Source organism: Nomascus leucogenys, chromosome 23 (genome assembly GCF_006542625.1).
Source record: "Nomascus leucogenys isolate Asia chromosome 23, Asia_NLE_v1, whole genome shotgun sequence".
NCBI classification, from domain to species: domain Eukaryota; kingdom Metazoa; phylum Chordata; class Mammalia; order Primates; family Hylobatidae; genus Nomascus; species Nomascus leucogenys.
Window position 1 is genome coordinate 33,382,609 of NC_044403.1, and position 26,492 is coordinate 33,409,100.

Genomic DNA, 26,492 nt, shown 5'->3' on the forward strand with positions numbered 1-26,492 from the left:
CCTCCCGGGTTCAAGCGATTCTCCCGCCTCAGCCTCCGGAGTAGCTGGGATTACAGGCGCCCGCCACCACGCCCGGCGTTTACCGCCAGTTTTCACACAGAAAGGGGGGGGAACATCAGAGTCATGTTTTTAGGTTTTGTGGCTCGCTTTGGGGGCCTGCTGTCTGGGACCCGCCTTGGGGAAAAGGGATTCACTCTGTGAGGAGCCTCGCGGGAGAACAGAACTAAGACTGGAGGGCTGGGAAGGTCAGAGGGAAACTGCCTCCCAGGCCTTCATTTTGGCGCGTTGTGTTCTGAGCCCCAATAATTGTAACATCTTCATAAGCGACTTTCTGGTGGTTATGGTGAATCGGGACACAGGATGTGTGGTGACCGACGGGGGAGCCGGGAGCCCAGCGGGGTTAGGGTTCGGGTGAGGGTTTAGGGTCGGGGCGAGGGGGGCGCGGCCCGGTCGCGCAGCATCACCGCCTCAGACCCTCCGCTCCGCTGCCATGGGCTCTCGCCCCCCCGACCATAGACGGCGCGGGCCTCCCGTCATCCCAGAGCGGCCCCGGAAGAATCCGGGCGGAACCGCGGCTGGTTTCCGGTTCCCGGCGCTCTCCGAGACGCACTGAGGCCCCGCAGGGGGCGGGGAAGCCTGCGTGTGCGCAGCTCGGCCCGGCCCGCCCTGTTCATCCGGGGCCCGCCCTCTTCATCCGGGGCCCGCCCCCCTCCCCGGCTTAGGACCCGGTTCTGTGGGCGGGTCCGCTCCGGGCTCGGTGCGACTGCGCAGCTGCTCGGCGCTTCCTCGGTGGCTGCCCCGGGCCGAGCGAGCAGGTGGGGCAGTGTCGGACCAGGAAGGAGCGCCAAGCGGGCAGGCAGGCGGGGAGGGCGCGGGGAGGCGGCGGCCAGTCCAGGAGGGGCCTGTTCTGGGTGCCGCGGGAGCCACCGACGGGCTGCAGAGGCCGGGAGGAGGCCACCGCGGCGCGGCCCTAGGAGGCTGGACTGAGGACCACAGCTGGCTTCCGGCCTCTTCCCCGGAGCCTGGGGCCTTCGGCAGCATCCCCGCGGCCTCCCTCTCACGTCCTCAGCCCTGGTGAGGCTGCACCCTCACGTGGCTCTTTGCCCCAGGTTGGCCCAGGCAGGTAGAACGGCCCTGCACCCCATTTCCAGGGCCTTCAACAGGTCTGGACCACGGGAACTGCCAGTTTTCACCCCTTAGCCGGGCGTCCCTGGATCCCCCCCGGCTCTGGCTCCGGCCGTTCTGGGATTTCAGGAGTCACTGAGCAGTAGGGCACGTCGGTCCATGCTGCATAGTGACCTGCCTCCCACGACCCAAGAGGCCGCACCAGCAATCAGCTTCTGCCTCCTGGCCATCCTTCCACACCCCTGGTTGAATGGGGCTGAGCCTGAGTTCTCCCCACTGAAGGTAAGTTGGGGGAGACTTCAGGCCAGGGCAGTCTCCTATCTTCTCTTGGAAACCACAGCAGCCCATGCGCACAGAATGGCAGCCACACTCCAGCTTCCAGGGCACCAGGTGAGTTAAACCTCCTTCCTGCCCACCTCTTCATCTCCATCCCCATCCCAGTCAGAAGCTACTCTCCTCTGGAGCTGCGAGCCCGGCAACTGGTAAGGCCAGCCAGGGACTCATAGCCACCGTGAGGAAAGGGTTCTGGGATGTAGACTGGCTCTCCCGCAGGGAGAGGGGCTCTGAGCTCAGCTGGGTCCCCGTGTGGCTGAAGTTGGCTGGTCCTCATCGCTCTCAGCTGCTCCATCAGGGACCTGCTGATGCACAGTTCATACTGACCACAGCAGGGCCCTGGGTAGTGGGGCCCCACCAGGTCAGGGCCCTTTTAGTGCAGGCTGCTGCCCAGTGGGCATGGCCCGGGCAGCGGCGATATTTTGTTGCAGGAGATGCCGCTGACCTTCCAGGATGTGGCTGTGTACTTCTCTCAGGCGGAGGGGCAGCAGCTGGGCCCCCAGCAGCGGGCGCTCTACAGAGATGTGATGCTGGAGAACTATGGGAACGTGGCCTCTCTGGGTAAGGCCCTCTGCACTTGGCCTGGTTCGCAGTGGGGGCCTCTAAGGAGCTTGGGAGGCTGCTTTGGCTCTTTGGATCCCAAAGAAGAGGGTCCTGCCCCTTGTCCCCAGGTATCAGTCTGATGTCTACAGAAGGAACGTTTCCCATGGGAAAAGCCTGCCTTGTTCCCCAGTTCTAGGGACTTCACTCCCTGTTGCCAGTGGCCCCACTGGTGTCCCTCCAGTGGCAGGAGAGCTAATGAGTGGATTCTCTTTCAGTACTTAGTCTCAGCCCACGGGCCCCCGACCAACACACATGCAGGCGTACACACGTGCACACAGGGCCCATCTCTCCACACCTGGCCTGGAAGGCCCAGTGGGCCATGCCAGCTCACCAGTGTCCTCATCCTCAACAGGATTCCCTGTCCCTAAGCCGGAGTTGATCTCCCAGCTGGAGCAGGGGAAGGAACTTTGGGTCCTGAATCTTCTGGGAGCTGAGGAACCAGATATCTTGAAAAGCTGCCAGAAAGGTGAGAATGGATGGGATGCTAATCCTGGGAACAGCCTCCCAATCCTGCCTTAAGAGGCTCCAAGTGAGGGACAGCTGGGGCATGGTGTTCATGTTAATGGCCTCCTCCAGGGGCAGTCTCACAGATACAGCCCCCTCTACAAATGTGAGCATGTGCACATGCTTTAGAAGTTTTATTTTGCTGGTCTGTTGCTTTGCTTTAAAAAATATATATACTACTTCTGATCATATTTTTGTTTTGGTGATTGACCTTGATAACAGCTTCATTCCCTTCTTTATATAATACACTTATTTCCTTTTGACGATAGATATTGGTTCCCTACCATGTCCTTTTTATTCTTCACCCCATTCGCTCCTTCATTTGCCAGCTTTAGTCAGTAGTAGTCTTGTTTTTTTTTTTTTTTTTTTTTTTTGAGACGGAGTCTCGCTGTGTTGCCCAGGCTGGAGTGCAGTGGTGCGATCTCGGCTCACTGCAACCTCCGCCTCCCTGGTTCAAGCGATTCTCCTGCCTCAGCTTCCCGAGTAGCTGGGACTACAGGCGCCCACCACCACGCCCAGCTAATTTTTGTATTTTTAGTAGAGTCGGGGTTTCACCATGTTGGCCAGGATGGTCTTGATCTCTTGACCTCGTGATCCGCCCACCTCAGCCTCCCAAAGTGCTGGGATTACAGGTGTGAGCCTCCGCGCCCGGCCAGTCAGTAGTCTTTTTTTTCGTTTTTGTTTTTGAGAAAGAGTCTTACTCTTATTACCCAAGCTGGAGTGCTGTAGTACGATCTCGGCTCACTGCAACCTCCACCTACCAGGCTCAGGCAATCCTCCCACCTCAGCTTTCCAAGTAGCTAGGGCTACAGGCACATGTCACCATACCTGGCTAGTTTTTTTTTATTTTTGTTGAGACAGGGTTTCACCACGTTGCCCAAACTGGTCTTAAATTCTTGAGATCAAGTGATCCATGTCGACCTCCCAAAGTGCTGAGATTACAGGCGTGAGCCACTGCACCTGACCAGTGGCTCTTTTTAATGTTCACCTTTGTTCTATTGAATATACATCTACTACTTGATATGTCAGCTCTAAGTATTATCTTTGACTCCCAGCTACTGAGACAGTCAACAAGCTTGTTCTTCTTTTCTCCCTTTTCCTCCTCATTCCTTTCCCAGTTTTTGTTGGTTATATTGTTTCTACTCTGTCAGAACATATAACACTTTACCACTCATATCCACAGCTTTGTTACTGTCTTATATCTGCAGTTAAGTATGTTATTAATAATTGTTTACCTCTGGTCCTTTTACCAAAAATTTCCCCATCTCTTGGTTGGCTGGAGCTTGTCTTCTAGTTTATTCAGAAAGGCTCGTGAAAAATATACCCCATATTTGTGGACATTCAAAATTGGTTGAATAAAGCCTTTGGTTTCTACATGTAAGAGCTAAGATTATTGTAAAATTATATCGTTTTCTCAAAGTGCAGCTTTAGGTGCATCTCACAAAATTTCAATATGTTGTATTTTCATTAGCATTTAGTTCAAAATGTTATCTAGTTTTTCTTGTGACTTCTTTGACCCAATGATTATTTGGACATGCATTAATTTCCAGATAGTTGGTGTTTTCCTAGTTATCTTATTGTTATTGTCATTTAATTCCATTGTGGTCAGAGAACATACTCTGTATTATTTCATTCCTTTCATATTTGTTGTTTCTTGTTTTATGACCCCAAATGTGGTCTCTCCCAGTACAAATACCATGTGCACTGAAAAAGAATGTATATTCTGCCATTTGGGGGTTAAATATCAGTTAAGTCAAGGTGGTTGATGGTATTGTTCAGGTCTTCTGTATCCTTGCTGATTTTTTTTTTTTTTTTGTCTAGTTATTCTTTCAGTTGCTGAAATACAGAAGTATGATTGTGGAATTGTCTTTTCTTCTCTTTAATTTTTGTAGTGTTGGCTTCATGTATCTGGAAGCTGTATTATAAGACTTATTTCACTTATGACTATCATTATGAGAGATAAGAGAATTCCTGTTTGTCTCTGGTAATACATTTTGTTTTGAAATATATTTTATCTAATATTAATGTAGCAACTCCATCCTTCTTATACTGTTAGCATAGTATATCTTTTTTCATCCATTTAATTTCAACCTGTGTCTTTACACTTAAAGTGAATCTCTTGCAGATATCATACAATTGGGATTTGTTTCTTCATCCTAATGATCTTTGTCTTTTAATTGTAGTGTTTAGTCTGTTAATGTTTAATGTAATTGTTTATATGGTTCAGGAATGCACTTGTGCATAATATTTTATTTTTTATTTACACTTACCTCTTCTGTTTTTTAAATTCCTCTTTCCGGCCTTTATTTGGGTTATTTGAATACTTTTTAGAACTCCATTTAAATTTTATTATTTGCTTTTTACGTAATCTTTTTGCATTATTTTTTACAGTGATTTTCCTAAGGTTTACAGTATACATAAGTTTCCACAGTTTACTTACAGTTCATTTATGTACTACTTCACATAAATCCAGAAATCTTGTAACCATCCCTCCCATCCTTACTGTTATAGTTGTTATGTGTAATACATCTACATACATTTTAAACTCAGAAAGATAATGTTATAATTTCAGTTTTAAACAGTTATGTGGTTTATAAAAAATTAAAAGGAAAAAGGCCAAAAAAATAGTATTTTAGCTGTTCTGACATGTAAGGAGCTTAGAAGTCATCACTGTGTCCTAACAGGTAAAAAGCTGAACAAACTGAAAAATCAACAAAGCTCCATCAGAGAGGTATGAGGTCAGAGGACAAATCACTGCTCTCAAAATTGGAGAGGTATGGCCAGATGCGGTAGCTCACACCTGTAATCCCAGCGCTTTGGGAGGCCGAGGCAGGTGGATCAGTTGAAGCCAGGAGTTCAAGACCAGCCTGGCCAACATGGTGAAACCCTGTCTCTATTAAAAACACAAAATTAGCTGGGCGTGGTGGTGGGTTCCTGTAATCCCAGCTACTCGGGAGGCTGAGGCAGGAGAATCGCTGGAACTCAGGAGGTGAAGGTTGCAGTGAGCCAAGATTGCGCCACTGCACTCCAGCCTGAGTGACAGAGCGAGACTCTGTCTAAAAAAAAAAAAAAAATTTGGAGAGATAAACAGGCAGATACAAAGAATCACTACCACATCTTGTGAGCAATAATCTCCCAGGGAACCAGTGACCAGATGGGTAAGCCTAAAATGTAATTGGCAAATTGCTAGAGGCTCAGTGTGGACAACTCTCAAAAAAAGCTCCAGGGGGACCCGGTCATGGGAGGACCCCAATGCTTTTGTGAGTTTTACCTCTAGGAGCTCTATTAGGTACTGACAGTGAATATCAGAGAAAAATCTCCTTGCGTTTCTGGCAGGAGGAAGTGAAAAGGGACCACTTTGGAATACACCATTCTGTTCTTAACAAGACCTGCCCTCAGGAGAAACAATTTTACCAGGGCCTAACCTGCTGGTGTTTTTATGAGAACTTAACCCACCTGGGGGAAGGGAAATACCTAACACTAGCTACTTCTGGATATTCTGTCCCACCTAATGGCGGGTGGGGGAAACTGAAAAGCACTTGGGAAGTTCACAGTCCAGGGACACAAGCTCAGCAAGACTGAGCCCTACTCATAGTATCATAGAACACTTTCCCACCCCAATACCTGAAAACATGATGAAAGCCCTATTTACTGCAATTCCTTTTACCCAGTATATCATGTCTACCTATCAACAGAAAATTACGAAGCATACTAAAAGGCAGGAAATGCATTTTGAAGAGACTGAACAAGCATTAGAACCAGAGTCAGTCGTGGCAGGAGTGTTGGAGTAATCAGACCAGGAATTTTTTTAAAACTATGATTAACACGCTAAGGGCTTTAATGGAAAAAGTAGACAGTATGCAAAAACAGATTGATAATGTAAGCAGAGAGATTAAAATTTTAAGAAGCTGGATGTGGTGGCACATACCTGTATTTGCAACTCCTCATAGTGTAGCAGGATTGCTTGAGCCCAGGAGTTCAAGGCCAGCCTAGGCAGCATAGCGAGATTGTCTTTCTTAAAAAAAAAAAAAAAAAAAAAAAAAAAAAAGAGAAAAGAAAAGAAAAAGAAATTTTAAGGATTTTTTAAATGCTAGAGACCAAAAACACCGTAACAGAAAGGAAGAGTGCCTTTGATAGGCTCATCAGTAGATGGCACAAGGCTTCCAAGAGATTGTTATTTGAAAGTGGACTTGTATTAGCTATAAATGCAGGTTGCAAACCGATTTAAAAAGTTAAGTATGGTTGATACGCTAAAAAAGGATACAAAATGGGATTACATATAATAGAATGCTCAGGTAAACCCACAAAAGGTAGAAGAAGTATGGAAAACAGAAATAGGAATGAAGAACAAGGGCAAAAAGCAGAAAATCGTAACAAATGTGGTAGATGTTAATTCAGCAACATCAATAATCACATTAAAATTTTTTTTTTTATTTTTTCGAGACAGGGTCTCACTCTGTCCCCAGGGTGGAGTGCAGTGGCGCAGTCCCAGTCTATTGAAAGCTTTGACCTCCCAGGCTCAGGTGATCCTCCCACCGTAGCCTCCTGAGTAGCTGGGACTACAGGCATGTACAACCACACCTGGCTAATTTTTGTGTTTTGTAGAGACAGGGTTTCACCATATTGCCCAGGCTGGTCTCGACCTCCGGGTCTCAAGACATCCACCCACCTTGGCCTCCCAAAGTGCTGGGATTACAGGCATGAGCCACCATACCCAGCCAATAATCCCCTTTTAAAAAAGTTATTTATTTATTTTTTTAGTCTGTTGCTCAGACTAGAGTGCAGTAGCTTGATCATGACTCACGGCAGCCTTGACCCCCTGGCTCAAGCGATCCTCCCATGTCAGCCTCCCGGACAGCTGGGACTACAGGTGCATGTCACCTCATCCAGCTCTTTTTTTATTTTTGTAGAGATCAGGTCTCACTATTTTGCCCAGGTTGGTCTCAAACTCTTGAGCCTCAAGCAGTCATCCTGCTTTGGCCTCCTAAAGCACTGGTATTACAGGCCACAGTGTCTGGCCCCAACTGTGTTTTCTGTAAGGAACTTACTTCAGCCAGGAGTGATGGCTCCTGTAATTCCAGCACTTTGGGAGGCCGAGATGGGAGGATCCCTTGAGCCTGGGAGTTTGAGGCCAGCCTGAACAACATAGTGAGAACTCATCTCATCAAAAAGTTAAAAAGATTAGCTTGGTGTGGTGTTGTGTACCTATAAGTCTCAGCTACTCAAGAGGCTGATGTGGTAGGATCGCTTGAGCCCAGGAGGTTGAGGTCGTGGTGCACTGTGATTGCACCGCTGCTCTCCAGCCTGGGCAACAGAGCAAGACCCCATTGCAAAGAAAAAAGAAACCTGCTGTCTCACGACAAGATCTTGCCATGAACAAAAAAAAGAAAAGAAGCCCACTTTAAACATAAAAACACATATATATTAAAGTAAAGGGATGGAGAAAGCTAGTAATCCAAAGAAAGCGGAAATATCTTACTACTTTAGACACAGCAGACTTCAGAGAAAGGAACGTTATTGGGGTAAAGAAGGGCATTACATGATGAAAAAGGGGTTGATTCACCAGGAAAACATAACAGTTCTTGAGGTGTCTGGGCCTAACAACAGCATCAAAATATGTGAGGCTGGCCAGGCATGGTGGCTAACACCTGTAATCCTAGCACTGGGAGGCCGAGGCGGGCAGATCACTTGATGTCAGGAATTCAAGATTAGCCTGGCCAACATGATGAAACCCCATCTCTACTAAAAACACAAAAATTAGCCAGGCATGGTGGAGTGCACCTGTAATCCCAGCTACTCGAGAGACTAAGGCAGGAGAATTGCTTGAACCTGGGAGGTGGAGGTTGTAGTGAGCCAAGATTGCACCATTGCACTACAGCCTGGGCGACAGAGTGAGACTCCATCTCAAAAAAAAAAAAAAAAAAAAAGTGAGGTTGTCAAGTGTGGTAGTCATGCCTGTAATCCCAGCACTCTGGAAGGCCAAGACGGGCAGATCACTTGAGCACGGGAGGTTGAAGCTGCAGTGAGCTATGATCACATCACTGCACTCCAGGCTGGGCAACTGAGTGAGACCCTATCTCTAAAAACAACAAAACCAGCTGGACACGGTGGCTCACGCCTGTAATCCCAGCACTTTGGGAGGCCAAGGCGGGTGGATCACCTGAGGTCAGGAGTTCGAAACCAGCCTGACCAACATGGAGAAACCCCATCTCTACTAAAAATGCAAAATTAGCTGGGCGTGGTGGCTCATGCCTGTAATCCCAGCTACTCGGGAGGCTGAGGCAGGAGAATTGCTTGAACTCGGGAGGTGGAGGTTGCAGTGAGCCGAGATTGCGCCATCGCACTCCAGCCTGGGCAACAGAGCGAGACTCCGTCTCAAAAAACAACAACAACAAAAAAATATGTGATGCAAAAACTGATAGAACTACAAGGGGAAATAGATGAATTCACTGTCTACAGTTGGAGATCCAGCACCCTCTATCATAAATGGACAGATCCAGCAGGATGTAGTTGAATTTAACAGCACCATCACATCAGTCAGCTGGGAATAATTTACATCTATAGACTGCTTCATCCAACAATAGCAGAATGCACATTCCTGCCAAGCTCATATGAAACATTCACTAAGATAGACCACATTCTGGGCCGCAAAACACACTTTAATATACTGAAAGAATAGAAAACATAGAATGTCTATTCTCAGACCACAGTGACATGAAACTAGAAATGAAACCAGAAAGATAGCTGGAAGATCCTAAAGTACTTGGCAAATAAACAACACACTTCCAAATAACACGAGTCAAAGATATCTCGAGAAATTTTAGAATATTTTGAATTAAGTGAAAATGAAAATAAAACTTACCAAAATTTGTGGAATGCTGTGAATGCAGTGCTTAGAGGGAAATTTACAGCATTGACTGCATGTATTAGAAAATGGGAAAGATCTAAAATCATAATGTAGGCTTTCACTCTAGGAAACTAGAAAAAGAAGAGCAAATTAAATCCAAAGTAAGCAGAAGAAAAGAAATAATTCAAGCAGAAATCAATGAAATGGAAAACAGGAAATCAATAGAGAAAATCAACAAAACCAGAAGATGGTTTGAAAAAACAATAAAATCAGTAAACCTTTAGCCAGACTAAGACAAAGAAGAGAGAGTATTAGAATACTAATATCAGAAATGAAAGAGGGAATATCACTACAGAGATGTCCCACAGACTTTTAAAGGGTAATAAAAATGATGAACAACTCTGTGCCCAAATTTGATAAATGAACCAATTCCTTGAAGGACAAAATCCCAAACATGGGAAGAAATAGACAATCTGAATAGGGCTATATCTGTTAAATGGTCAAATCAACAATAACCTTCTAAAATAGAATCCACTGGGCTCAGACGGGTTCACTTACGACTTCTACCAAACATTTAAGGAAGAAATTATAACAGTTCTCTATAGTCTCTTCCAGAAAATAAAAACAGAGGGAATACTTCCTAACTCATTATATGAGGTCAGCGTTACCCACCCAAATGCAAACACCAAACAGACCTTACAAGAAAAGGAAACTACAGACAAACACTTCTTATGAACATAAATGCAAAAATCCCAACAAAATATTAGCAAATCAAATCCAACAGTGTAGGGCCAGGTGTGGTGGCTCACGCCTGTAATCCCAGCACTTTGGGAGGCCGAGGTGGGTGGATCACAAGGTCAGGAGCTCGAGACCAGCCTGGCTAACATGGCGAAACCCCGTCCCTACTAAAAATGCAAAAATTAGCCAGGCGTGGTGGCTGATGCCTATAATCCAAGCTACTTGGGAGGCTGAGGCAGGAGAATCGCCTCAACCTGGGAGGCGGAGGTTGTGGTGAGCTGAAGTTGCGCCACTGCACTCCAGCCTGGGCAACAAGAGCGAAACTCTGTCTCAAAAAAAAAAAAAAAAAAAAAAAAATCCAACAGTGTATAAAAAGAATTATATATCGTGACCAAGTGGGATTTGTCCCAGGTTTACAAGGCTGGTCCAACATTAGGAAATAAATTAATGTAATGTGATATACCACATCAACAGGCTGAAGAAATATCACGTGGTCATATCAGTAGATGCGGAGAAAGCATTTGACAAAATCCAACCTCGATTCATGATTACAAATTCAACAAACTAGGAATAGAGAGGAACTTCCTCAAGCTGTAAAGAGCATCTACAGAAAATCTGCAGCTAACATCATACTTAATGGTTAAAGAAAAAACTTAAAGCTTTCCCACTAAGATTAGGAAAAGGCATGGATGTCCCCTCTCACCACTGCTGCATTGTACTAGAAGTCCCAGTTAATGCAGTAAGACAAAAAAGGAAGTAAAAGGTATACATATTGGGAAGGAAGAGATAAAACCGTTTACAAATGACGATCATCTGTGTGGAAAATCTGAGTCAGCAAAAAGACTCCTAGAAACTAAGTAATTGTAGCAAGGTTGCAGGATACAAGGTTAATATGCAAATATCAATCATTTTCCTTTATACTGGCAACGAAGAAGTGGAATTTGAAGTTAAAAACACATTATTTACATTAGCACCACCAAAGGTAAAATACTTAGGTGTAAGTCTAACAAAATATATACAAAATCTATGAGGAAAAATACAAGACTGATAAAAATATATCAAAGAAGAACTAAATAAATGAAGAGATAGTCTTTGTTCATGAGGAAAACTCAGTATTATCACGATGTCAGTCCTCAGCTTGATTTATAGATTCAACGTAATCTCAATCACGTAGTCTCAGGGGCTAGGTGTGGTGGTTTATGCCTATAATCCAGCACTTTGGGAAGCCAAGGCAGGAGGATCTCTTGAGCCCAGGAGTTTAAGACCAGCCTAGGCAACATAGTGAGACCCCATATCTACAAAAAAAATTTTTTTGTTAGCTAGACCTGGTGGCATGTGCCTATATTCCCAGCTGTTTGGGAGGCTGAGGTGAGAGGACTGCTTGAGCCTAGGAGTTTGAAGTTTCAGTAAGTTACGATCATGCCACTGTATTCCAGCCTGACTGACAGAGCAAGACCTTGTCTCTAAAAAACGAAAAAACTCAGCAGGTTCTTTTGTGGATATTAGCAAACTGATTCTAATGTTTATGAGAGGTAAAAGACCCAGAATAGTCAACTCAATATTGAAAGAGAAGAGCAAGGTTGGAAGACCCGTAGTACCCAATTTCAGTACTTTAAAGCCACAGTAATCAAGGCAGTGTGGTATTGGTCAAAAAAAGAAAAAATAGATCAATGAAATAGAACAGAGAGCCCAGATATAAACCTGCATAAACATATGCAACTGATCTTTGACAAGGGAACAAACACACCTCAGTGTAGAAAGGATAATCTTTTCAAGAAATGGTGCTGGAATAACTGAACATCCACGTGCCAAAAAAAAAGAATCTAGACACCCTTCAGAAAAAATTAACTTAAAATGTGCCTTATTTTGCTCAGACTTAAAACCACAAGCTGGGTGCTTAAAACACTAACTTTGCTCCGCTCCCCTTCCCCTCCCGCTCCCCGTCCCCCTCCACATGGAGTCTCGTTCTGGTCACCCAGCCTAGAGTGCTGTGGCACGGTCTCTGCACACTGCAACCTCCACCTCCTGGGTTCAAGTGATTCTCCTGCCTCAGCCTCCCTAGTAGATGGGATTACACGCGCCCGCCACCACGCCTAGCTGGTTTTTGTACTTTTAGTAGAGATGGGGTTTTGCCATGTTGGCCATGCTGGTCTCGAACTGCTGACCTCAGGTGATCTGCCCGCCTCAGCTTCCCAAAATGCTGGGATTACAGACATGAGCCACTGTGCCCAGCCTTATTTTCTTACAGTTCTGGAGACTACACGTCTGAGATCAGTGTGTTAGCATGGTTAGTTTCTGGTGAGGGGTCTCTTTCTAGGTTAAGATGACTGCCTTCTCACTGTGTCCTCACATGGCGGAGAGAGAAAGGGCAAGTTCTCTGGTATCTCTTCTTATAAGAGCACTAATTCTGCCATGATGACCCTCATGACCTCATCTAACTCGAATGATCTCTCAAAGACCCCATCTCCAAACGTCATCACATTGAGGCTTCAATATGTGAATTTTGGGTGAGCAGGACACATTTCATTCCATAGAAAAATGGATCATACATCTAAATGTAAACCACAAAACTATGAAACTTCCAGATGATAATACAGGAAAAAAAGAGGTGACCTTGGTTTGACAATGAGTTTTTAGGTACAACACCAAAGGCACAATCCATGGAAGAAACAATTGACAGGCTGGACTTCATTAAAATTAAAAACTTCTGCTCTGTAAAAGACAACATCAACTTTGGGAGGCTGAGGCGGGCGGGTCACCTGAGGTCTGGAGTTCGAGACCAGCCTGGCCAACATGGTGAAACCCCATCTCTACTAAAAATACAAAAACCAGCTGGGTGTGGTGGTGGCGCCTGTGATTCCAGCTACTCCAGAGGCTGAGGCAGGAGAATCGCTTGAACCCGGGAGGTGAAGGTTGCAGTGAGCCGAGATTCAGCCACTACACTCCAGCCTGGGTGACAGAGTGAGACTCCATTTCCAAAAAAAAAAAAAAAAAAAACAACATCAAGAGGATGAGAAACGGTCCATAGATTGGGAGAAGATATTTGTAAAAGGCACATGTAAATGACCATTATCCAAAATATGCAAAAAACTCAACAGGAAAACGAACAGCCCAATTTAAAAAATGGGTGAAAGGCCTGAATAGGCTCCGAATGGAAGGAGATACCCAGATGACAGGTGGGCATTGTGAGAAGATCAATGTCATATGTCTCTAAGGAATTGCACATTAGAACAGTGAGATTCCACTGCACACCTATTAGAATGGCCAAAATCCACACCACTGATAACCCCTAGGGCTGGCCAGGATGTGGAACAGGAACTCTCATTCATTGCAGGTGGGGATGCAAAACGGTGGTCACTCTGGAAGACAGTTCGACAGTCTTACAAAAGTAAACATACCTTTACCATGTGATCCAGCAATTTGGTCCCTTTGTATTTACCCAAATGAATTGAAAATTTATGCCCACACAAAATCCTGCACACAGATATTTACGGCACCTTATTCATAATTACCAAACCTTATTCGTAATTTCATAATTACCAAAAGTCGGAAGCAACCGAGATGTTCTTCAGTAGAGAGCGGGTAGATAAACCAGTGGTACATCCAGAGAATGGAATCATATTCAGAGCTAAAAGGAAATGATTGGCCAGGCATGGTGCCTCATGCCTGTAATCCCAGCACTTTGGGAGGCCAAGGCGGGCAGATCACTTGAGGTCAGCAGTTCGAGACCAGCCTGGCCAACATGATGAAACTCCGTCTCTACTAAAAATACAAAATTCAGCTGGGCATGGTGGTGGGTGCCTGTAATCCCAGCTACTCAGGAGGCTGAGGCAGGAGAATCACTTGAACCCGGGAGGCAGAGGTTGCAGTGAGCCAAGATGGCGCCATTGCACTCCAGCCTGGGCGAAAGAGTGAAACTGTGTCTCAAAAATAAAATAAATAAAAATAAATGAGCTACCAAGCTATGAGAAGACATACAGGAACCTTAAATGCACATTACCAAGTGAAAGCAGTTAGTCTGAAAAGATTATATACAGTTAGCCTTTGAACAACACGGGTTTGAACTTCCCAGGTCCACTTATATGTGGATTTTTTTCAACCAAACACGTGAAACCCATGTCCAGAGGGCTGACTTCTTATAAGTGGATTCGGAAAGGCCAGCTGTGGGACTTGAGTATGCGTGGATTTGGGTATACTTGGGGGTCTCGGACCCAATCCCCTTTGTTTACCAACGGACACCTATACTGTATGATTCCAACTATGTGACATTCTGGATGAGGCAAAACTAGAGAGAGCAAAAAGATCAGCAGTGCCAAGGAGTAGAGAAGCAGGGTGGAGCCAGAGGATTTTTAGGGCACTGACACTAGTCTGTATAGTACTACAGTGGTGGATGCAAAACCCATAGATCACGCGGCACCAAGAGTGAGCCCTTAACTGAGATTTTAGATGGGCATGATGTGTCAGTGTGGGTTCATTCATTGTGACGCTGTATCCCTGTGTTGCGGGAGGTAAGTAGTGGGGGAGGTGTGTGGGGGGTGGGGTATGTAGGAACTGTGTTTTCTGCTTAATATTGCTGTGAAACGCTCTAAAAATAAAGTATTTTCAAAAAAATCTCATGTTTCCCCAGATTTTCCATCTCTAGTGCTCTTCATCCCTTTCTGATGATCTGAGTTTCTAGCTGGCATCATTTCCCTTCAGCCCAAAGACCTTTGCATTTCTCGTGGTGCGAGTCTGCTGCCCCAGTTCTTAGTTTTCTCGTGTATGAAAGTACCTTTATTTTGCTTTTTTTTTCCTTTTCCCATTCAGCACTTTAAAGCTGCTCTTTTACTCTTTTCTGGCCTCCTTGGCTTTCGGTGAGGAGTCAGCCATTCTCGGGATCACTGGCTCGTGGTGTGTCGTGGGTCACTCTCCTGCTTTCGAGGTGAGCTGCCTGTCGGTTCGGTTCGCAGCAGGTGGACTCTGATGTACTGCAGCACCGGCCTCTTGGTTTTTACTCTGCTAGGTGTTCATATAGCATCTTGATCCTGTAGATTTCTGTCTTTCATCAAATTTGAGAAACTTTTGACCATTATTTCTTCACGTTTCTTTCTGTAGCATTCTCTCTCTGGTCCCCTGAGATACCAATTATAAGTGACCGTTCGAATTATCTAACAGATTTGTAAGGCTGTTTATTATTTTTAAAATATTTTTATCTGTATCTTCAGATAATTTCTGTTCATCTCGATTCAAGTTGACTTACTCTTTCCTTTATTGTGCCCATTCAGCTGTTAGTCCGTCAAGTAATGCTTTATTTCAGAGATTGTGTTCTTCAGTTCCAGAATGACTATTTTATTCCTTTTTATTATTTCTGTGTCTCTGCTGAGAGTTTTCACTCCCTGAGATTTTCCTGTTTTGTTTTACTTCACTGAGGATAATTATAATTCCTGTTTTTAAATCCTTGTCTGTTAAACATCTGACTCATTTCAGGGTCAGATGGTTGATTTCCTTTTCTCACAAAAACGTGCTCTATTTTCTTGGTTCTTTATGTGTTTGTTAATTTTGGAGTAGAGACTGTGGATTCTGTATGTATCTGCATCTGTGTGTATGTACATGTTTACGCATGTGAGTGTGTGTGCGTATGAGTGTGTGTACATCTGCGCAGCTGGTCACTAGCATGTACCTTCACAAGTTACATTTTGCTGGCATATCCACAAGCTGTCACTACTGCGCCCTGGGCACTGAGCTTTCTGAGGCTTGTGTGTTGGCCTGTCCCAGGGCTCTGCCATCATCAGTATTGGCCCGGCTCACAGATGTTCTTTCCTGGATTGGGCCAGCTCCTTTTGGACACTTTTGAGATCCACCTCTGGCCCGTCTGCGTTTGCAATGCTGCTTTTCTGTGGCTCCTTCCAGCTACTGGGACTGTTCCCTTCTGGCATTGCCTTCGGCAGCACTTCCAAGGAACTCAGCCTCCAGGGCCTCCTGTTGTCCTTGAAAATGCAGTTTTATTTCATTATTTTTTTTAATTTATTTTTTGGGGGGTTTTTTGTTTGTTTTTTGTTTTTTTGTTTGTTTGTTTTTTGTTTTTTGAGACGGAGTTTTGCTCTTCTTGCCCAGGCTGGAGTGCAATGGCGCTATCTCAGCTCATCACAACCTCCGCCTCCCAGATTCAAGTGATTCTCCTGCCTCAGTCTCCCGAGTAGCTGGGATTACAGGCACCTGCCACCACGCCCAGCTAATTTTGTATTCTTAGTAGAGATGGGGTTTCACCATGTTGGTCAGGCTGGTCTCGAATTCCTGAGCTCAGGCAGTCTGCCCACCTCAGCCTCCCAAAGTGCTGGGATGACAGGCGTGAGCCACCATGCTGGCCTATTTTTATATTTTTTGAGATTTAGTCTTGTTCTGTTGCCCAGGCTGGAGTGCAGTGGTGCCATCTTGGCTCAGTGCAGCTTCTGCCTCCCAGGTTCAAGTGATTCTTCTGCCTCAGCCTCCCAAGTAGCTGGGATTACAGGTGCCTGCCACCATACCCTGCTAATTTTGTATTTTTAGTAGAGACGGGGTTCCACCGTGTTGGCCAGGGTGGTCTCAAACTCCTGACCTCAGGTGATCCGCCTGCCTCAGCCTCCCAAAGTGCTGGGATTATGGGCATGAGCCACTGCGCCCAGCCTGAAAATGCAGTTAAAACAAAACAAAACAAAACAAAACTTCATTTTGCTTGTTTGTATTTTTCTGTTGTTTTTTTTTTTTTTTTTTTTTGAGACGGAGTTTCGCTCTTGTTGCCCAGGCTGGAGTACAATGGCATGATCTCGGCTCACAGCAACCTCCGCCTCCCGGGTTCAAGCCATTCTCCTGCCTCAGCCTCTGGAGTAGATGGGATTACAGGCATGCACCACCACACCCGGCTAATTTTGTATTTTTAGTAGAGACGGGGTTTCTCCATGTTGGTCAGGCTGGTCTCGAACTCCGGACCTCAGGTGATCCTCCCGCCTCGGCCTCCCAAAGTGTTGGGATTACAGGCGTGAGCCACAGCACCCGGCATGTATTTTTCTGTTGTTATTTTTATGGTTTCCTGAAGACATGAGAAGATTCAGAGCTAAACTTTGTTCCCACTGGGACCAGATACTGAAATTCTTTTTTTTTTTTTTTTTTTTTTGAAACAGAGCCTTGCTCTGTCACCAAGGCTGGAGTGCAGTGGTGCGATCTTGGCTCGCTGCAACCTTACCCTCCCAGGTTCAAGTGCTCCTCCCGCCTCAGCCTCCTGAGTGGGACACAGGTGTGCTCCACCATGCCCAGATAATGTTTGTATTTTTGGTAGAGACGAGGTTTCACCATATTGGTCAGGCTGGTCTTGAACTCCTGGGCTCAAGCAATCCACCTGCCTTGGCCTCCCAAAGTGCTGGGATTACAGCATCAAAATACATGAGGTTTCCGGGCGCAGTGGTCACGCCTGTAATTCCAGCACTTTGGGCTTTTTTGTTGCTGTGTAGTTCATATGTCAAGCGTAGGCTATTTCAGCAAAATAAGGTTCCTAGCATCCCTGGGCTCTATGTTTTGTAGAAAGCCCTGTAGGTTGGAGTCTAGTTGCAAGTCCATAGTTCGGCAGAGGCAACCCTTTTGATCCTAGTTTGGGGGGGTGGAGTCATGATTTGTGATCCTAGTTTGGGGGGGTGGAGTCGTGATTTGTGATCCTAGTTTGGGGGGGTGGAGTCGTGATTTGTGATCCTAGTTTGGGGGGTAGAGTTGTGATTTGTGATCCTAGTTTGGGGGGGTGGAGTCGTGATTTGTGATCCTAGTTTGGGGGGTAGAGTTGTGATTTGTGATCCTAGTTTGGGGGGGTGGAGTCGTGATTTGTGATCCTAGTTTGGGGGGTAGAGTTGTGATTTGTGATCCTAGTTTGGGGGGGTGGAGTCGTGATTTGTGATCCTAGTTTGGGGAAGTGGAGTTGTGATTTGTGATCCTAGTTTGGGGGGGTGGAGTCGTGATTTGTGATCCTAGTTTGGGGAAGTGGAGTTGTGATTTGTGATCCTAGTTTGGGGGGCTGGAGTTGTGATTTGTGATCCTAGTTTGGGAAAGTGGAGTTGTGATTTGTGATCCTAGTTTGGGGGGGTGGAGTTGTGATTTGTGATCCTAGTTTGGGGAAGTGGAGTTGTGATTTGTGATCCTAGTTTGGGGGGTAGAGTTGTGATTTGTGATCCTAGTTTGGGGGGTGGAGTTGTGATTTGTGATCCTAGTTTGGGGGGTAGAGTTGTGATTTGTGATCCTAGTTTGGGGGGTGGAGTCGTGATTTGTGATCCTAGTTTGGGGGGGTGGAGTTGTTATTTGTGATGCTAGTTTGGGGAAGTGGAGTCGTGATGTGAGTCTGCAGCAGGGAGGGTCTGTGTTCTCGGTGTTGAAGTTGGAGCGATGTCATCCCCCATGAGATGTGGGGCCGTCCAGGTGGATGAGTGGTGTGCCTCCAGTTGGCCGCCCCCATCAGGAAGGCCTTGTCCCCTGGGAGGGCTGCTCTGCGCATCTCTGGCGCTGTTTCAAGTATCACCCTGCATTTATTGTGATCCCTCGCAGACTAAGGTGAGGAAGCCCTAGGAGGCAACTTATTCCCAAACAGGTGCCCCCACGAGGTTGCCCTGAATAAGAAAACCATCCTGTTTCCACAAACAGGTGCCCCCACGAGGTTGCCTTGAACGAGAGAACTGTCCTGTCTCCACTTGCCTGACTGAGTCTAAATCTATGGGCAGAAGGCAGTTTGGACTTGCAGGCATGTTGCATCACGAGGCTGCCAGTTCGACTGACTGGTCCTCCAACACCATGAGCTAGGGGCCGGGGATGAGTAAAGCCACACCCTCCTGGAGTTTGGGAAGACCCTGTGTGTCAGGTCAGCCTGGTCCCGCAGGTGCCATTTCCATGTAGCAAGGAGGCACCTGCCTGTGGTGGGTGGGAGGTGTCCTGAGCTGTGGCATGGTGGGGATTGGAGTCCACAGGGGTGCTGCTTCCACTCAGGGTGGGACCCTCAGTTTCTAGTCGCACTCAATAGGCAGATAGCGTTTGCCTTTCTAGGGGGCATACTGAGCTGCTCTTTGGGGGTCGTTTAGTTCGGAACCCTATGGGCAACCAGGCGGACCATGTTTTCTCCTCAGACTGCACGAGGCAGAGTGGGTGTCGCCAGAGCTTCCGTGCAAGAGTGGCACCTGGAGGCATGGTGGCATGGTGTGCTGGGCTGCCTGCTGGGCCGGGCGAGGGCTGTGGAGCCTCCCCACTGAGAGGTGGTTGCTTTATAGGTTATGGCAGAAAAGGGTCTGGGTATTAGAGTAAGATACGGAAACTCTTGTCTCCAAAACATGAAGAATCCAAATAAATGTGTCTGTCAAAGACCTGTGGGTGGTAACAGCGTCAGCAGTTTATGTTTAACGGTTAATAGGATCTGCTGCACCCTGACCAGACAGTGCCCAAGAATTTTACTGAAGGCACCGGCCCCTATATTTTATGTGAGGTGATAGCATAACCCTTTTTTTTTTTTTTTTTTTTTTGAGACGGAGTCTCGCTCTGTCGCCCAGGCTGGAGTGCTGTGGCGCAGCCTCGGCTCACTGCAAGCTCCGCCTCCTGGGTTCACGCCATTCTCCTGCCTCAGCCTCCCAAGTAGCTGGGACTACAGGCACCCGCCACCACACCCAGCTGATTTTTTGTATTTTTAGTAGAGACGGGGGTTTCACCGTGTTAGCCAGGATGGTCTCGATCTCCTGACCTCGTGATCCGCCCACCTCGGCCTCCCAAAGTGCTGGGATTACAGGCGTGAGCCACTGCACCAGCCTCATAGCTGTTTTTTTTTTTTTTTTTGAGACGGAATCTCGCTCTGTCGCCCAGGCTGGAGTGCAGTGGCGCGATCTGCACTCACTGTAAGCTCCACCTCCCGGGTTCACACCATTCTCCTCCCTCAGCCTCCCAAGTAGCTCCCAGGTGGCTCATGCCTGTAATCCCAGCACTTTAAGAGGCCAAAGAAGGCAGATCACTTGAGACCAGGAGTTCGAGACCAGCCTGGCCAACATGGTAAAACCCCATCTCTACTAAAAATACAAAAATTAACTGGGTGTAGTGGTGGGCACCTGTAATCCTAGCTACTCGGGAGGCTGAGGTAGGAGGATTGCTTGAGCCTGGAAGGTCAAGACTGCCGTGAGCTGAGATCATCCACTGTACTCCAGCCTGGGCAACAGAGCAAGACTGTCTTAAACAAAATAAAACAGGCCGGGTGCGGTGGCTCACACCTGTAATCCCAGCACTTTGGGAGGCTAAGGCAGGCGGATCATCCGAAGTCAGGAATTCAAGACCAGCCTGGCCAACATGGTGAAACCCTATCTCTACTAAAAATACAAAAAAATTAGCAGGCATGGTGGCGGGCACCTGTAATCCCAGCTACCTGGGAGGCCGAGGCAGGAGAATCGCTTGAGCCCGGGAGCCAGAGGTTGCAGTGAGCCGAGACCATGCCATTGCACTTCAAACTGGGCAACAAGAACCAAAAAAAAAAAAACTCTGTCTCAAAAAATAACAATAATAAAGTAGTCCCGGCGCGGTGGCTCACGCCTGTAATCCCAGCACTTTGGGAGGCCGAGGCGGATGGATCACCTGAGGTCGGGAGTTCAAGACCAGCCTGACCAACTTGGAGAAACCCCAACTCTACTAAAAATACAAAAATTATCTGGGCATGGTGGCGCATTGCCTGTAATCCCAGCTACTTGGGAGGCTGAGGCAGGAGAATCACTTGAACCCGGGAGGTGGAAGTTGCAGTGAGCCGAGATCATGCCATTGCACTCCAGGATGGGCAACAAGAGCGAAACTCTGTCTCAAAAATAAATAAATAAATAAATACAATAAAATAAAGGAAGGTGAACTCCCGAGGGTTTGTTCGTGATTCCCTTTATTTTAAAAGCTTTCCCTTTTGTAGGCTCCTCAGGAACTACTGTGACTTGGGCCCCCTTATAAAGTACTGAAAGTTTTGCTTGTCCCAATTAATAGAGTAGTAAAAGGGCAATTGTCCCCTCAGAATGGGACAGTCCCTGGAGGACCACCAAGTCCCCAGGCTAAGGGATGAGGAGGCTGCCATTCTCTCAAGTCGGGAAAGGAGGGAGGGTATTAGCGTTCTGTGAGAATAGACTGTCGAGGGTCCTCAGCCTTCAGAAATGCGGCTGCCTGAGCCCAGGTGTTTGATGGCCGCCAGCTTGTTTTCTGGTTGTCCCATGATGAGGGCCTTGGGCACACCCGCCCAGCATGGGGGCCCGTGAGGGTCCGGTTCTTAGTCCGGGGATTTGGGGAAGGCTTTCCAGGTGCTCAGGGAAAATAATGGTGAGGCCTGGGTCCCACTGTGGGGGGCCAGGGTCAGTCGAGGTTGGGCTGGGGGCCCTCAGCAGGTGACTGCCAAACACCAGGGAGCAGCTGCCCGTGTCCCGCCTTTGCACATGTCTTGTCCAGAGCTGCCATGTGACTGAGAGGAGCCTCTTCAGGACTGGAGATAGGCCCAGGGTCCCCCGGCAGTGGCATTCAAAGAGACAACAGACCCCTCTCGCTGTCTGCCGTCACTCAGCAGGAGGTGGGTGTGGTCTCCAGGGCCCCTCCACAGTGAGCTCTGGCTGTTGTCACTGTGGTGGGCGGTTGAGTCCAGGCCACGCCTTGAGGATCCACAGCAGGGAGCCTCCAAGTGCACCCATCCTGCCCACCCGGTGAGGCTTCCATGACCTCATCAGTGGTTTTTCTGATTTGTGAGCATGAGATTGGCCACATTGAGGGACAGATGTAGGGGATCTGGGCCAGTGTCCTGGAGGAATTTAGTACTCATTTCTGTGGGAGTGAGTGCTAACTCTGACCTGGTACTAAATGCCCTGAGTAGCTGGTCAGCCCCCTTCTCACTCTGGCAATACAAAAATACAAAATCTCTTTTTTTTTTTTTTTTGAGATGGAGTCTCGCTCTGTTGCCCAGGCTGCAATGGGGTGATCTCAGCTCACTGCAACCTCTGCCTCCCGGGTTCAAGCAATTCTCCCACCTCAGCCTCCCAAGTAGCTGGGATTACAGGCGCACTCCACTACTGGCCAGCTAATTTTTGTATTTTAAGGAGAGATGGTGTTTTACCATGTTGGCCAGGATGGTCTCGAACTCCTGACCTCAGATGATCTACCTTCTTCAGCCTCCCAAAGTGTTGGGATTACAGGCGTGAGCCACCGTGCCCAGCCAATGTAAAATCTCTTTTTTTTTTTTTTTTTAGATGGAGCCTCGCTTTGTCCCCAGGCTGGAGTGCAGTGGTGTGATCTTGGCTCACTGCAACCTCTGTCTCCCTGGTTCAAGTGATTCTCCTGCCTCAGCCTCCCAAGTAGCTGGGATTACAGGTGTGCACCACCACGTCTGGCTAATTTTTGTGTTTTTAGTAGAGACGGGGTTTCTCCGTGTTGGTCAGGCTGGTCTCAAACTCCTGACCTCAGGTGATCCACCTGCCTCGGCCTCCCAAAGTGCTGGGATTACAGGCGTGAGCTACCATGCCCGGCCTGCAAAATCCCTTAAGACAAATTTGAATTCTCTACCATAGAGGAATTTTGATCTCCAGTTCTAATTCCCCCATCTCCTGTGATTTTGACCTTTTAGATTATTACCAGAAGGCCGGGCGCGGTGGCTCACGCTTGTAATCCCAGCACTTTGGGAGGCCGAGGCGGGCGGATCACGAGGTCAGGAGATCGAAACCACGGTGAAACCCCGTCTCTACTAAAAATACAAAAAATTAGCCGGGCGTGGTGGTGGGCGCCTGTAGTCCCAGCTACTCGGAGAGGCTGAGACAGGAGAATGGCGTGAACCCGGGAGGCAGAGCTTGCAGTGAGCCGAGATTGCGCCACTGCACTCCAGCCTGGGCAACAGAGCGAGACTCCATCTCAAAAAAAAAAAAAAAAAAAAAAAAGATTATTACCAGAAGAATCTGAGGGTGACCTCTGCGTGTCCCTACCTAGCAGGCAGCACGTCCCTCTTCAGGGTGTCCCAGTGGCCTCTGTGGGACCAGGGTCAGCACCCACCAGCGCCATCATTTTCTGGTGTCAGAGTTGGCCCCCAGGCCCCAGGACCGCAGGGCCAGCGGCACCAAGTAGTGTCCATGCCGTTGCTGTGAACCTTGCACTCATCTAAGAGCTGGATGGAGGCCTCCAGCGTCCGGCGGGGCAGGGACCGGGTGCTCAGGGCATTTGCTTTTGCCCACCAGTCATAGCCAGTTCGTGCCAGGGATTAGACCGTGACACCCCCTGGAGTTGGGGGACAGGGCCGACAGCCACAGGGACAAAGCATGGATGTTTGCAAAGGGTCATAGCCAGCCCTGCAGGGATCGCCCATGGCCTGGGGTCTGCAGTAGACCTGGATACCTGTGAAGGCCACGGGAGGTGTCCTTACAGCCAGGAGCTCCCCTCGGCTCAGCACTGGGACAAAGGAAAACACCAGGCAGGTGTGGCATGGGAAGGTCCCAACAGAGAAACTGTGGTCTGAGTGGGCGCCTCCTGGGTCAGGATTTCGGGAACACAGAGCCACCCTTACCTGCCCAACAGCCATTCAGGGTGCACAGTTTAGGCATCTGACACGCGCAGCCTAAGATTCTGCCAGCTGCGGGACAGACCCTAGCAGCATCTCTGTCTTCCCAGATGTAGTTGTCCCCACTGGCAGTGATTTTAGTCAGCCAGGCGCAGCTGAAGCATCTCGTGCTAAGCATGGGTGCGCTCCCTCCCAGCAACGGTGCTAGCTGTTCCAGGGTTTTTTCTTTTTTTCCTTTTTCCTTTTCTCTTGAGAAAACCTCTTCAGTGATCAGACACAAGATGGAAAATAAAGATTTTCTTACGTATAGGTCTTGGGGGTACATGGCACGCCTGAAGGCCACATGGAGGTTGGCGCGAGGAGAGAGGATGGAGGGCGAGGATCTGGGGCATCTGCCTTTCCTGGGTTCCAGGGTGTGGGTGGAAGCCCAGATGGAGAAGAGGGGTGCAGGGTTTGAAGCAAACACGTGCAGGGAGGGCTCCTGCTCCGTGATCAGTCCAGGTTTTGCATCCAGTCAAGCAGCTGTGTGCAGGTGGGCTTGTAGCGGTGGCCTCTGACCCACAGGGACTAAGAGGGAGGGGTTAGGAACTCAGGCCGCTGCTGGAGGCCGCATGGCAGCCGGAGCCCATGTGAAAGAGCATAGCGCATGCGGAGGCAGCTTAGGAACAGGCCTGCTGCACTGTGGCCTACTTTAGAGGTGGGCTCTCAACAGCTTGCCCAGGCAGGTCTCAAACTTCTGGCCCCAAGCGATCCTCCCACCTCAGCCTCTCAAAGTGCTAGGATTACAGGCATGAGCCACCACACCCGACTTAAGTAATATTTTGTCAACATTTTTGTTTTGTTTTGAGATGGAGTCTCGCTCTGTTGCCCAGGCTGGAGTGCAGTGGCATGATCTCGGCTCATTACAGCCTCTGCCTCCTGGGTTCAAGCAATTCTCCTGCCTCAGCCTCCCGTGTAGCTGGGACTACAGGCACATGCCACCATGCCCGGCTAATTTTGGTATTTTTAGTGGAGACAGGGTTTCTCCATGTTGGCCAGGCTGCTCTCGAACTCCTGACCTCAGATGATCCACCCACCTGGGCCTCCCAAAGTGCTGGGATTACAGGTGTGAGCCATCCCACCTGGCCTTTATCAACAATTTATTACATACAAGCGAATTATTACTGCTGCTAGTATTAAGTTACCTACTGTGGTTTGTTTTTGAGGTCTGATAGGTTCTAAGGCTCAGTCTAATTTTTTTTTTTTTTTTTTTTTTTTTTTTTGAGACGGAGTCTCACTCTGTCGCCCAGGCTGGAGTGCAGTGGTGGGATCTCAGCTCACTGCAAGCTCCGCCTCCTGGGTTCACGCCATCCTCCTGCCTCAGCCTCCCAAGTAGCTGGGACTACAGGCGCCCGCCACCACGTCTGGCTAATTTTTTGTATTTTTAGTAGAGATGGGGTTTCACCGTGTTAGCCAGGATGGTCTCGATCTCCTGACCTCGTGATCCGCCCATCTTGGCCTCCCAAAGTGCTGGGATTACAGGTGTGAGCCACCGCACCCGGCTTAGCTCAGTCTAATGTAATTGGCCAACTCATCTTTTTACTATGACCTGTCAATCGTGCATAGGTTTTGGATCATCCAGAATTGATATACAGCGCTTTTCCCCCAGCATGTTATGGAAGATTTCAGACATACATCAAATTTGGAAGAACTTTATAGTGAAGACCCATACACCCGCCACCAAGGTTCTGTGTTAACATTTATCATGCTTGGAAATCATGTTTCCCTATCCCACTATCCCTCTACCAGACCCATCATCTACTTACTTTGTTTTTGCTTTTAAAGTAAATTGCAAGGCTGGGCACAGTGGCTCACACCTGTAATCCCAACAGTTTGGGAGGCTGAGGTGGGCGGATCACTTGAGGCCAGGAGTTTGACACAAGCCTGGCCAACATGGTAAACCCCATCTTTACAAAAAAAAAAAAAAAAAAAAAATTAGCCAGGCGTGGTAGCACATACCCGTAGTCCCAGCTACTCGGGAGGCTGAGGCATGAGAATCACTTGAACCTGGGAGGCAGAGATTGCAGTGAGTTGAGATCGCATCATTGCACTCCAGTTTGGGTGACAGAGACTCTGTCTAAAAAAAAAAAAAAAAAAAAAAAAAATGCAGCTGTCAGGACATGTCCTTTATTGAATTTAATTTTATTTTTACTTTTAAAATAAAATTATTGGGCCAGGCGTGGTGACTCATGCCTGTAATCCCAGCACTTTGGGAGGCCGAGGTGGGCGGATCACCTGGAGTCAGGAGTTTGAGACCTGCCTAGCCAGCATGGTGAGAAACCCTGTCTCTACTGAAAATACAAAAATCAGCAGGGCATGGTGGCTTATGCCTGTAATCCCAGCTCCTCAGGAGGCTGAGGCAGGAGAGTTGCTTGAACCTGGGAGGCAGAGGTTGCCGTGAGCAGAAATCATGCCACTGCACTCCAGCTTGGGCAACAGAGCAAGACTCTGTCTCAAAATGCATACATAACATACATAAAATAACCAAGAAGCAGCATACATATGTCATTAATTGAAGATCAGTGTTTGTTTAGTTTTTTCTTTTGAGGTGAAAATTATATAAATGAAATGCACACATCTTAAGTGTGAATTTGCTGAGTTTTAACAAATAGACAACCAAATAGGTTTGGTTTGTGTAAACCAAACCTCTATCAAGATATATAATGTTATTGTTGCCCAGAAAGTTCTGTCGGTACACAGTATCCCATTGAGGAAACACACTTTTGTAGCTGGAGGAAGACAACTGCGTAGTTTCGTGAAACTGGTTCTGATAGCCACTGTTTGTGG

At 47.6% G+C, this 26,492-nt stretch overlaps 1 protein-coding gene across 4 annotated transcripts in view; it reads left to right on the forward strand.

The window, feature by feature from the left end:
• The first annotated feature begins 112 nt into the window (after positions 1-112).
• The window catches only part of ZNF251 (zinc finger protein 251), a 36,929-nt gene continuing 10,549 nt past the window's right edge, over positions 113-26,492 (forward strand). Inside the window, exons 1-4 of one of the 4 annotated variants that reach the window (XM_030804595.1) lie at positions 113-1,515; positions 1,890-2,019; positions 2,414-2,527; positions 5,250-5,412. In XM_030804595.1, the coding sequence (XP_030660455.1) occupies positions 1,285-1,515; positions 1,890-2,019; positions 2,414-2,527; positions 5,250-5,302 (528 nt within the window). In that variant the 5' untranslated portion in view covers positions 113-1,284 and the 3' untranslated portion in view covers positions 5,303-5,412. Of the gene's footprint in view, positions 1,516-1,889; positions 2,020-2,413; positions 2,528-5,249; positions 5,413-18,784; positions 19,640-26,492 lie in introns of those variants that run through there. The other 3 variants (XM_030804596.1, XM_003281171.4, XM_030804594.1) reach the window with 3 other exon arrangements.